This window comes from Marmota monax, unplaced genomic scaffold, assembly GCF_021218885.2.
Source record: "Marmota monax isolate L192 unplaced genomic scaffold, Marmota_monax_Labrador192_F-V1.1 WCK01_AAM20220418_F8-fsc00031, whole genome shotgun sequence".
NCBI lineage: Eukaryota > Metazoa > Chordata > Mammalia > Rodentia > Sciuridae > Marmota > Marmota monax.
In genome coordinates, this window is record NW_026695197.1 from 15,118,408 (window position 1) to 15,132,094 (window position 13,687).

Genomic DNA, 13,687 nt, shown 5'->3' on the forward strand with positions numbered 1-13,687 from the left:
GAAACAATTTTCTCCTTCCTTTGCCTTTTAAATGTAATTCTGTCTGCCCTTCTCTCTCCTCAGCCCTCTAGCTGGGAGTGGTGCAGACAGTAGCCACCCTGGGAAAGGCAGGATCCTTTTCATTCACTGCAGCCTGATTAAAGTCCCTAGAGCCATGGTGGATTTCATTTTCCTCCTGCTTTCTGTCTGCCTGTCATCAATTCCTCCCCACACAGCTAGGCTGCCATGGCCACTGCTTCCCAGTGGGACTGAATGGAATAGGGTGCCAGAGGGGTTGACAGTGGGGAAGGGCTTGTCCTGGGCTTTTGTAGGCAATGGCTTTAGTGAAAAAACAGGTTTATCTCTTCTTGCCTGCCTCAGTTTCCCCTGAATTCCTGAATGTTTCCACCTGACCTTCAGTATAAAGTCAGCAGCTGATTGGTGTGCAACTGGACAAAATGATCAGTCCCATCCATCCCTCAGACTAAAAACGGAGGATGCCATTCCAGGTCCACTTAATCAAGCTACCTTTGATTAGCGGAAATGTCCTCAGATGGCCTGGGGGTTAAGAGAGTCGTGCAGGCATCTGTGAACTAGCAATATGATCTTGGATATGTCCCTTAGCTTTTTTTTTTTCTTTCTACAAAGTAAGAGTTTTCAAAACTTGCTTTGGTTGTAGGACATTTGTCTTCCAATAAAGTTGCATTCAACAGACAGGGAGAGGCAGAGTCATTCTGGTTGAAGGGAGGGAGGGGACCAGTGGGGTTGCCACTGTCAAGGATCACATTCTCTCACCCCAGATCCCGTACAAGTGACTGCTGATTCCTCTGAGGACACAGTGATATCCTCTTCCTCCTCAGGAACTGGCAACTGTCTTTTTCAGGCCTTGGCACTGAAGAGTCCAGATTTAGGTGGTCTGTGATTTTGAAACATAGGTAGGCTTGCTTGTCCTATACTTCTAATCAAAACCTCAGCACTTTTTCCTGGGTGCAGAATGTGTGGTCTTCTAAGAAATCACCCACTTTGGGGAATGCTCACAGTGCAGGGGTTGTATTCTGCCCAAGAACTTGCATTTGGTTACGGCTTAGTTAGAGCTTGGCAGGCAGGGAGTTGTGGCTTGATGGTGAGGAAAGACAGGTTTCTTCATACACACAGAGGGCAGGTGACAAAGCTTGCCTTTGGCTGCTTGCAGGTCAACTGCCACTGTCAATGCCCACTAGACTGTGAATAACATATTCAGAATCTGCAAGGTGAGAGAATGGAGATGTCACTCAGTGGTAGCGCCCTTTGCCCAGCATGTTCAAGACAGTGCTTGGGTCCCATCCCCAGCACTGGGAAAAAAAAAAAAAAAGGAAAAGAATCAGAAGGTCCAAGATAAGGGAGTGCAGGAGTTTTAGAAATTACTTGAATACTATCTCTGATGCCACCTCCCTGAACCCTCCCACTCAGTCTCAGAGGAACCAGCACAGCTGAGCTGGGGATGGGCCCATTCATCCTGCCCCTGTCTCATCTGCAGGAAAGGGAAAGCCCTCGCTCTGTCTGGTGGTGCATTCATTCGCGGTTCAGCCTCTTTCACTTGCATACAGTTCTTGCTTAAATGTAACCTCTGACTTCTACACACTGAAGTATAAGCCAATATTCTCTCATAAAACCGGTAGCGGGTAGAGAAGCGCTGGCTTGCCATCATGGGAGCTGATTAATTCATTCAAATATTGGAGTGGCTCCTTCACGCAGGAAGCGCGCCTGGTGCTGAGTGCCATTTCCTTTTGTCAGCTTGAAGGAGGCCTTAAGCTGCCTCTCACACTTCTGTTCTCCACGCTCAGCAATTTACTCATTCTCGCCCTCACCTCGGGGTTGACAATATTCTCCGTTTTTCCTTTTAAGTTATTTGACCAACAGGTTATTTAGTGACTAAGTGTATGTACAGAAGATAATATGCCAACCGTATTCTGGTTAGAAATGGTCTTGATGGGCATATTCTTGTTAGGTGAATAAAGAAAAGAACAAGATCCATACAAGAGCACAGAATGGAAATTTCAAGAATTAAGAATTAAACTGTACACATTGGACGTCTTCCTGAGAGAAGGAACAAGAGGATCTAAGTTTACCTGGGAGAGTAGAATAAACCTTAACTTTGAGTCAGAGACATAATGAATCATAACCAAAGATGCTGGATCTCTAGTTCCAATCAAGCACATGGATCTGGTCTTTTTTCAATTCCAAAAACCACTGACATGAGGAAATAGTGCATATTTTAAGATGCTTTGAACACACTTGTGGTTTATTTTTAGTGGCAGGGTCTCAGGACTAGGAGAAATGTACATTTTTGGTCTCATGCCTCCCGCTTACCTGGGGAGCCCTGTTGGAGGTGCTAGAAGGGTTTCTGCTAGCTACTCCACACAGGGCCTGGAGGATTTGGACTGATTCCTATGTGCAAACACGTGTTGCTGGCTGTGTCTTGCAAAGTTTACCCCCTTGCCCATACCCAGCCCCACCGGCATTTGGCCCTCCTCCCGCTATGCCCAGTTCAGATCAGAGGCTTAGGTTGTACTGATAAATTCAGAAGGGTGGATGATCATCACCAACTAAGTAAGAGTGTCTGGAGGAAGGGTTAGTTAAGGGTTATTCACCAGAATACAAGCTTCATGTTACTGCCTGTGGCTCATGTGACTAACACTCTAGCACTCGTCTTTTTCCTATGCCACAGCCCCTCAACAAATGGTCTCTGATGTGCTATAATTTAGAGTCATCTTATCATAGATGAAAAGAGACTGAACTTTGAGAAAGTGTAGTTTGGGATTTAAATCCTAAATACACGTACTAACATGAGACCTAGCAAATGTTACATAATTTGCTAAGTCTTGATTATCCCCATCCATGAAGTGGAGGTACTTTCTGTCTCATGAAGGGGTTGTGAAAATTGATAAAGAAAAATTACATAAAGCAGCAACCAGTGTGCAGGGACCCAGGCCATTCTCTGTGTATCAATCCTGTCCCCTACTCCCGCCCCCATTTCTCCTGGAGGGGGCTGTGGCTGGCATTGGATAGACACACAATCTGGTGCATTGGGACTGGTGAGCCTCTGTCGCTCTGCCTGTGCTCTTTCAAGTCCTGCCACCTTCTCATTTTTAAGGCTCAGCTCAAATTCCATCTTACTTCAACAGCCTTACCATGACCTCTCTTGTATCATCCTTCAAGTTTGATCCGGGCCCTCTGCTACATTCTACTTGGATTGAAATGCACATGTCTGACCCTTTAACCAAACTACAAGTCCCTTGAAGACAGAGGCTGGGTCTTCTAATGATGTTGTCCCTTAGTGCCTAGGCAAGTGGCCAAGCGGGTTGTTGCTTGGTTGTTTAATTACAATCAGAGGGAACAAACTGGTTGTTTATCGGAATGCCTGCCCACAGAACAGGTGAGGTGAGAAAATGACCTCAGCTCTAGCTACACTTAGGTATCACCTTTGGCAGAGTCACTGAGGGAAGCTAAAAATCCCATTGAGCTTTTCTGGAGGCTGGAGGTGCTGGAGCCCAGCATGGCTCCTTCTCTTTTTTGAATCAAACAAAATATTGTTACAGAAAACATGAAATCTTTCCTGGTTTTCATGAATGTTCTCCAAGTCTAACAAAGCTAGCCATCATACCCCTGCAATCAAAATGAGCTTCTTTCCTTTGTCTCTTTACCCACCCATTCCCAGCATTTTTTAAAGCAACAATAAAGAATATGATTATTTCATTAATCAATCATGTGTTTTATCAGGTGCTTTTCTGGTGCCATGCACTACAGAGAAAATATATATATATATATTAACCTTACCCTTCAACATTGATTAAGCAGAGAAGTGTGGAAATATGCATAAACCTGACTCTTACCCTGTCTTGTTTGTTGTATATGATTGTTTGAAGTATAAGTTATGAACATCGAAATAGTAAATAAAATCTCAAGCAGCACAAGGATTGAGGTAAACTGAGTCACATGCAAATGAAAAGAAGAAGAAAAGGTCATTTTAATTGCTCTGATTTTAAAAAAGAAAAAGAAAAATCCTTCCCAGAGAAGATGGGTCTTTGTCTCTGAAACCATAATTATTAACTTCTTGTATTACTAGTTTGATAGTAGGAGTAAAGCCAGGGGCCTTCTCCCTTGGGAAATGTATACATCTATAGATTCACACATAATTATATGAACAAACAGTTTCAGGGAGCCAGTAGTTCTCCTGAAGTCCAACCATAGCCCTTGTTCTTATTTAAGGCCTTTGCAGAATTGGTAGCACATACAAGGAAAGGAGGGCAGGGCGGCAAGGGGGAGGTGAAATCAGAGAGGTGATGGGCACACAGAGAGAAGACCATCCGGTCTAGATTCCTGGAAACATCACCTTTACCTCTAGTGGCTATACTTCTTGAGCTCTGATCCAGGCTCTGCTGTGCCCAGGTCTTGGGGATGCTGTATGCAAACTGTGAGAAGTATCATTAAGGAAAACTCCTTTGTTCTTTTCCAGCTCCTCACAGCCAGTGACCTTGCAGCCAGCGACCTCAAAGGATTTCAGCCACAGGTGAGTTCCCCTGATGCTTTCCCAAAGTTTAAGTGAGTAAAATGTTCTGTGGTTTGGTCATGAGTGAATGAACTTGACTCCAGGACAGTAACGTCCACCTGGGACCTCCAGCATCTCTGACCGTGAGAATGACCTGGTAGCTCCACCCCCTCTAACTCCTCTCTCACCCCACTGTGGACAGAACAACTTCATTCTATTCTTGCTCTCTTGGTGTTTTATAGCAAAAGAAAATTTACATCAAGATGTTTGGCATGTTGAGTGGTAGGTTACCCAGCTTAGGAGAGGTTTGAATTGAAGCAGGCAGAGGGTGGGCTGGGGCTGGGGTCCTCCCCTGTATTTTTCTCTGTTTGGACAGGATATTCACATTTCTGTAATCTTCATGTGCAAATGCCTTGCAGTCATGGTCTGGTGGCGAGGTTAATTTTCAGACTCCTGCAGAGGCAGACAGTTGAGTTTTGCTGATCTTGATCAGGAAATGGGCCACTGTTATCTCTTGTCAGAATGCTGTTTGGAGGTCACCATGGGCCAACCACAAGAGGGTATAGGCAGAGGCTTTCTGGGACCTGCTTAGCAGAGGAGAAAATAGGAAATCATCCTCTCTGTCTCTGGAAGGGGTGTCGTTGTCTACACACACACAGAGAGACCAGACACACAGAAGCTCCAGTCCCCTCCTGAAGAGGGGACTGTGTAAATACAGCATAATAGAAAGGTCAATCCCGTAAAAACCATGGCTTTGGTGCTCAGGCCCTGTCCCTTTTCCTTATGAAATTTGTCCTCACCCCAATCGAGTGCTTGCCTTATGATCATATAATGCTCTGCCTTGGTGGAAAAGTCTTCACAGCCGATGCTGGCATACTTCTCAGTAGGGCAAGCAATTTGTTAATAGCAAGAGTTTCATGTATTTAGCATGTTTTCTTCTTTAAACATGTTTCACATGCAAGAATACTGGTGCCCTCACTGTGCTTCTTTCTCCCTTGCGTGTTCCGTCCTCTAAGTGTCCTTCCACTGAGGACAAAGCCCTTAAGGGAAGTATCCCTAGATCACATGGAGGGAGGGAACAAGGACACAGAGTGGACCGTGAGAGGCTGAAGGAAGAAGAATAGCGAAATCAGGGACCATTAGTGAAAGTAAAAAACTAGACCCCTGTGCCAGTGTGGAGTGTCTCCATCAGAGTCTGTGGATCGTCTGTCAGAGATGCTGGGAGTTTGGAGAAATAGATGACAAGTGAGCCTTTTTGCCAGTCACTAAAAACTAGTATTTAAAGTACCTATTCTAGTGGACCTAAGGGAATGTGAAGCTAAAGCACATCCCATGCTCCCCCACACCTCCATGCATATCCACTGGCATCCCAGCTGAAGGTGTCTTTTTAATTTTTGTCTAAAAATTCATTGGAAAGGGGATACTGTTTTGCTGCTTGGAAAGGTACATAGTGCGGACTGAGTTTACAGAAGGTGCATGCATGTATGTATGTGAATATGTGAACATCAGGGAAGGGCATGGCTTCTTCCTGGGGTGCTGTTCTCTCATGTTCATTTACATATGTCATTAGATATTAGATTTAACGTGAACTATTAAGTGAAGAGAAAATTTGACATGTTTGAGGCTCATCTGTCATTTTTGCAGGCAGGATCCTGGAAGGACAGTTTCCACACTCCCTGACTTGCATCCCACATTTTCCAGTACCCTGGTTCTGCTCAGCCCTTTCACATTATTCCATTTGTATATCATCTCCCTGAGCCTGGAAGCATCCATGTGTATTTTTCACTCTCAGGATGCCTGGTCCTGAGGCCAGGAAGTCCTAGGAACCTTGTGGCCAGCGTGTAATGCCCAGATCAAATGCCCAGATCAAAGTTAATGCTCCAGTGTTTTTCCTAAGTCAAAACCACAACCACTTGGATGTGCCTCAAGTCAACACCACCCTTTGGGTGCTTTTCCAAATAGAAACAAAGCTGCCCACATGGTTTGGGCTGCCCCTCCAACCCCACTGCACCAAATTGTTGGCTTTTGTTGTTATTTTTCCCTTTCTTTCTCCGGGTTTCAGATGAAAACAGCCCCATGCATCCTGATGCCTGCAATAATTCATGGGCATGTTCCTTGCAGGACCTGTCACTGGCTGTCAGGAGGGACTCAGGAGGAACCCTCCCTGAGATGACTGTGACCAGCCTCTCAGCCTTCTCATGGTCCACACTTATCACTGGAATGTAGTTGGATTTTGTTCTTCCTTTGATGCCCGTTTTGTTTGCTCGTTGGTGTTGCAAACCACTTGAAGAAGATAGTTATGATTTCTTCACTAGTCTTTGATGACCTTGAAAGTGTGAAAGTAGCATCTGTATTGGGCTGGGCTTTTCTGTCTGTCTGTCCCTGTGCTCTTAGCATCTAGATAGAGCAAAGGAGGATAGAGAAGAGATTATCTGCCTTTCTCCCTTTCCTTATTGATTTTGAAAGGCAGCATGCTCTGTCATAGAAAGGAACACATGACTTTGCAGGTGGGGCCTGAGAGGCCACACTGTCTAAGCTACTGTATGGTGGTGGTGGGCAGTCTTCCCAGAGGTGATGAGCTTGTCCTATGGGCCATGGGCTACAACTGTTTCCTAGAGTCAGGCCCTAACTGGGAGGTGATAATGTTCTCAGCAAGTTTTCAAAGCCCAGATGTACAAGCTTCTGAAATTCACACTTAAACCACCCTGACTTTTCTCTCTTGTTTGGTTTACCCACCAAAACATGACTCCTTTTTATCTTCTAACATCTTGTTCTTGCCTTTTGATGCAACGGACATACTTTAGTTCCCTCCCTTCTAGCCTTTGGGTAATTGGAAGCGAGGACCCTCTTCTCCTTTTGCTGGACCCTTCCTCTCCACCACCAAGAAGAATAAGAGCTGGCATCCATGTCTCTTTAGTATAAGTTTTCTTCTCCTTTTTCATGTATTCCTTGACCCCTAACCTAAAAGCTCTAAATGTTCACTGTAGAAACTTAGAATACACCAAATACCATACAAGCAAATCTCTTATTCCACCCCAGGAACACAGATGATGGCATTTTGGGGTTATAATCTTCCCACTTAGTTCTGCCTAGACATATAAACCTATCAGATTTTTTTAATTGGTGCCATATTTTATATGCTTTTTTTTATTACCTTCTTTTTTGTTTGTTTGCATGCTTCCCAGGTCCCTGGAAAGTCACCTAGCAACTGGCTATTCTTGTACTAGTTACCAATACCATCATTTATTTATACTCCCTTCTCACTTGCCTTTTGCAGGCTGAGATTTCGAGGAGCATCCAAGCAGAGGCTAGCACCCTGTGCCCTGATCTAGGACATAAATAACACGCAAAGCTTCTTGGAATTCACTTTTTAATTTTTTTTTTTTTTATTTCTTGGTTCCTACAGAGATGTGAAGGTTCCTGAAACTTTGTAGTAGATGGCCCACCAACCAGCATCTGCACATGCTGATGAGGGCCCTGGGTAGGGGTATGATAAAGAAATAACAAGCCTGCAGACCAATCAGTTGCAGGCTCCCTGTGCCCAGCCATAGTGTTGGAAAAGTGACCTTATGGAGAAGCATCCCCTACAAAAGAGAGACTGGGCTAAAATTCTCGGTATTCCCTGCTATGTAAACTTCCTTTCATCTCAGAGGAGATGAAAAATGGACTAGTATTTCAAGGATGGGGCAAGTGTGAGAGTGGTCTGTGAAGGGCAGCCATTTTTAATGAGTTTCTAAAATGTTAATTGTTAATTATGGCCAAGGGCACATTGATGTGAAAGGTGAAAAGAGAATAAAGTGTGACATACAGGAAAACATTTCCACTGTAGAGAAAACAGGGCTCTCAGTCACTGAGTTGCCATTTTACTCAACAAGTATTCATGCGATACTTTTGTGTGGGGCTCCCTGCTGTGCACAGACCCTTCCCTACCAGTTGAGGGTTCTGGAACATTCTGGCACCAGTGTCAACTTTGTGACCCTGGGAAAGCTATCTAATAACTATGATCCTCAATTTTCTTATTAAGCAAAACTGTTGTGTGGCTTATCTCATTGATTGTTGTGTGGATTCAGTCAGACAATGCATGTAAGAGCAACTAAGTAGGAGGCCTGGCATGTACAACAAATTTAATTATTCCATCCATGAGAGTAGTGCCAGTTAAGTTAATTCAAAATTTCAGATGAAGGAGAAATTTTATCTGCACGGAGCAAGTGTGGGAGTCTTCCACATAGAGATGCATGCACCTGGGCAAGGATAGGTGAGAATCGAGATGGTGAACTTCTTCTGGAGCAGGGAAGGCCTAGATGAAGGTCACAACAAGGGTGGCAATGCCTGGGTGTGTTCAGAAGACTTGTCTGCCTCAGAGGAGCCCTGTGGGAAATAACCTGGAAATTACAATGGGGCCAAATTTCAGATCTTAGAGGCTGGAAAAGTAGTTTAACTTCAAAAAGTAAATAAATATTATTGAAGTTTTCAAACATGCACAAAAGTAGGCATGAAAATAAAATAAATCCATATATCTATTATCCAACTTCAATAGAATGCTGCTACAAAAGCCCACTTGGGTAGCACTTTTTGACTTTTGTGGTGTACATGTTCCTGTCATGACCAATTTTAAGCTAACAGTGGTTTAACTACCAGTTCACAAAGTCCTTGTCAAATGAACTGACTCCATACCACAGGGCCAGCTTCAATAACCAATACCGTCTTGCCCATCTTATTTCATCTCTATTCCCAGTTACTTTGGTTTATAATTTACTTTTTTGGATGGAGTATTTTCACACAAATTTCAGGCATTATGCCACTTTACTCAAGTAAATACTTGAGTATTAAGAATAATTATAACCCAGCATCCAAAGGAGAAGGACATTGTCCTTCCCAGATGAACCCTTACTCCATTCTCCTCAGGCCCCATGGTCCATCCTATTCAGTGACCACCTGGGACACAATCACCTGCAACAAATCCTGGCTCCATGAGTCTTCACTCAGAAATTTTAATTACAGAACTCCCAGAGATTCTGTGAAGAGAAGCTTTTTTTTTTTTAGGAAGGTATGCCTAGAGTTTCTGAGTAGAAAGAAACCCCAGCTGTGATCATCTCCCAACAAAAATGAAGAGCAGAGCCCTGGCAGGGGCCAAGGCAGCAGCCAAGCCTCCATTTATGTCTCATGGTTTTGTTTTGCAGAGGTGCTCCTACACAGAGAAGTAGTACATGCAGCTGGGGAGGTACAGTCTTCTGAGAGCTCTTTCTTTTAGCATTGTATCCCTGAGGGCCCAGCTTGCTTGTTCTTTTAGGGTTGATCATGTTTTTCAGAGCAGCATATCACCATTCTTTAATTTGATCCTAGGTGGACATCATCAGTCTCCTCTAAGTTCAGTACCAACAGGTATAAAGATGGTAACTCTGGAGTTTCCAGAGGACCTTGTCCTTTTTGGACTCAATAGGAGTGAGTGTTAGTATGTGTTCATGCTGCCTTTGCTTGAATATGTCCAAGCCAAGGCCTTACTGCAAAGGTACAGTGGGCCAAAAGGTGTTCTTTGAATTCTACATGCATCATCTCATCCAATCCTCATATGGCCTTTGTAAAGCCAGTTAATTACAATAGCCCCATTTTATAAGAAAGAACAGGAAAGCCCAGATAAGTTAAGGCCCCTAAGCCTATAAGTGGCAGAAGTGGGATTTGAACCCAGGACTCTGGCTCCAATGTCTTAACCACTTATGATCTGCCACCTTGTATTAGAACTCAGCTCCATGGTTAAGGTAAGTCAAGTCCAGCCTGAGCTTTGGAAAGACCAAGACAAACAGCTCCATCCTTCTTTTTGCATATTACACTGAGTTTTCAGACTCTAAGAAAAAGCAAACTCTACATCTTAGACTAATACAGAAAATGTCTGCAGAGCATTTCAGATCCTTTTATCTTGACTAAGAATTTCTATCATTCTCATTTCCTTTATTTCCCAGACTCTCACAGGGAGAGTCATGGTGGTGGTGGTTGCCCCATCTACCAAGGAGGAAACTTAAATTGAGACAGAAGTAGATGGCGCAAGACATCCAGCCACAAAGATGGCTTGTCTTGAATTCACCACTTGATAATCCCAAGCATTTGGGAAGAACCATTACCAATTCAGGCAGTGCAGAAGCAAGGGCTTCTCCAGGTGCTTCCTTGTTTCTTCTCACCACCTTGCTCCCTGCATTTGAAAACTGGAAGGATACCTCAGCTGCAGCAAGAAATTATCAGGGGTACTTGTGAAATTTAGAGTAGCCCAGGCCTAACCCCAGGGGTTTAGCTTGGATTGCTCTGGATGGGGTCTAGATAATGGTATTTTCAGAAGCTTTCCAGGGTTTAAATCGGGCTCCTCATTTTCTGGATAAAGACTGAAGCAGAAAGGAAGTATGGAAGAGGAAAGCAGGGGGAGGACTTCCCATTCAAAGAGTGATCCCCATGCCAGGTGATTCCCCATGCCAGGTGATCCCTATGCCAGGTGATCCCCATGCCAGGTGATCCCTATGCCAGGTGATCCCTATGCCAGGTGATCCTATGCCAGGTAATCCCCATGCCAGGTGATCCCTATGCCAGGTGATCCCTATGCCAGGTGATCCCATGCCAGGTGATCCCTATGCCAGGAGTGTGCCGTGGCTTCATTTGCCCCTGGAATCCAATCTCCATAGCAGCCCTGTGGTCGGACGCCTTCCTTTCCCCTTTCTAGACATAGGAAGTATGGCTACATGGGTTTCATAAAGTCCATACCTGTGCCCATCCCCTGCTATTTTCATTCACCCAGTGAGATTTGCCCAAGATTGTAAATAAGCCAGTGAGGATGTTTAAATCTAGGGTCTCCTCCAGTTGTTCTCACAACATTCTTTCTAGGTCTAAAAGATATTCACAAAAAGATTCAACTTTATGACACTACCCCAGAAAGAGAATGCATGTAAGTGGCCAGTGTCACCTACTGCTGTGTCTCTTAAAATGAGGTCTATCCCATGAACCCCCCTAGTTAAGACCTTTTATCTGGTTGGCCTTTGATAATCTGTGCCACCTACCTTTGGTATCTTGTTCAATACTATACAGAACATGAGCTGCAAACCAGGGTGGCTGACGAGTGTCTGCCATTGGTCGGCCATGACATACATCTAGCAACTAGAGAAAGAGATTAAAATCTGTCATAGCAATTTGACGTTGTCATGATACCCAAGCATGTGACAGTTTTCATAATTTATCTCCCTAGCCTTTTACTAAAATATTCATACAAAATATGCATTGGAATAAAAATCTGGTCTTTCACCCAAGATTATTTGAAAATCTCTGTTCTAGTTATCCAGTATTGGGCTTTTCTAGTTTTAATAGAGGAATGGGACTTGGACTATTTCTTTGACTTTTTCTTCTGTGAGCCTATATTGAAGATTCATATTGTTAACGTTTTCCTTCTTTAAAAAAATAATTCTACCAGTAAATGTGTCTTTCTTGCCACTTTTAGGATACCTATGCTAAACATGGCTTTCTTCCCATAATTCCTTAAGCAACCCATTCAATTATATCTACCATGCTAATAAATATATATTTAGTTTTGATGGACACAGTACCTTTATTTTATTTATTTATTTTTACATGGTGCTAAGGATCAAACCCAGTGCCTCATACATGTGAGGCAAGGGTTCTGCCACGGAGCCACAATCCCAGCCCCCTAACAGAGCAGTTTTAACAAAAATATTTGCTCATGTTCATACACTCACTTCTCACTGAAACCCAAAGTAGCACTATTAATTTTCTTATATGAAATCCAATTTCATTCTCCAGATATACACTTTTTGCACTGCCTGTCTTGATAGTTTTTTTAGTGGATTTTTTAAAAACCGGAATTGGCATTTGGTCCCAATGAGAAGTTCTCTGGATGTTTCCCAGTGAATGTGACATTTCAGTAGAATATTCTTAAGTATTAATAAGCTCTCCTGGGATAGTAAATCTCTTTCTACTTCAGTGAATATTTTGCTTCTTTCACCCAAGACATTCTGATCATCTGAGGGTCTTGTGCAGGTGGGCCTAGCTTCATGCTGATGTTCACATGCAGGAAAATTGATAAATGGCAGGTGGGTGGTTGGAAGAGAAGGGAGTGATTCATATGCAGAGATGTTTTTCCACTTTATCAAAGAAATCAATATAAGTTATCTCTGCTAGTAAGTACATTTAAATATGATGTAGACTTTCAAAATCTGATTCAAATTCAACTTTTCAGCATAGAAATAGAAAGAAGGTGAGGCCAACCAATAAGAATTAACATTGAAGAACACTCACTTTCAACTATAGCTTTCTCCTTTGCAAAACAAAAACAAACATAAAACCTTAGCAACAAGGATATAGGATTTAGTGATTTTTGTGACCCCTTGAGACTCCAAAGCCTTAATTATTCTATGACTCTTTTCACTGTCTACTTGTTTCTGGCCCCTCTGTTCTTGTTTTCCTCTTCAATCCTTTTGGCAAAGGGACCTATATATGAACTTCTTATACTTTCTTCTGTGATTCTCTTCATTTAGGCCTGGATCATATTTTCCTGTGTCTGAAATTTCAGTGTGATGGGTAACTTTGCTCTCTATATGTCAAGGTCCAAGAATGACTGATGCAGAGTAAATGCAGATTTACCTTTAGATGTGACTCAGTGGTAGAGCACTTGCCTAGCACACACTAGGCCCTGGATTCCATCCCCAGTACTAAGGTGGGTGAGGAATAAAAAAAAACAGCATTAGGCCTGAAGAAAAGGTATCTCTGTAATTCCTTCAGCCGGATGGTCCCAAACCTACCATAGAAACAGTACAAGCCTCACTTCTCCAGCAAATGAGCAACTCAGTTTTGAAATTCTGTCTAACCCTACTGCATGACTGACCCTTATACCCTCTTGTCCTCCTATCCACCTATTCAACCCCTCTCCTCTATCTTCTACCAAACAAAAGAACCGATTGAGGGGTGTCAGAGGACAGATGCAGGAGAGGGACCTCCTAATTGAACAGCTTGAAGATCTCAAGCAGCTTCCTCCAGCCATCTGCTAGCTTGTTGGGAGTCTGTGTTCCGTCTACAAACAATTCTGTTATTTCCCTGAGAATTGCCACCCTCTTCCTCACCCTCACCAGTTCTGCACTTGATTTTCCTTTTATCTCCCCTACCTTCCTAAAAATGTTTCTCAGAGCTTCTGGC

General features: G+C 43.4%; 1 protein-coding gene across 3 annotated transcripts in view; it reads left to right on the top strand.

Annotated features, from left to right (window-relative positions):
* The window catches only part of Setbp1 (SET binding protein 1), a 353,550-nt gene that overhangs the window by 172,577 nt on the left and 167,286 nt on the right, over positions 1 to 13,687 (top strand). For all 3 annotated transcript variants that reach the window (XM_046428350.2, XM_046428353.2, XM_046428352.2), the window contains exon 3: positions 4,475 to 4,528. In XM_046428350.2, the coding sequence (XP_046284306.1) occupies positions 4,475 to 4,528 (54 nt within the window). The remainder of the gene's footprint in view (positions 1 to 4,474; positions 4,529 to 13,687) is intronic.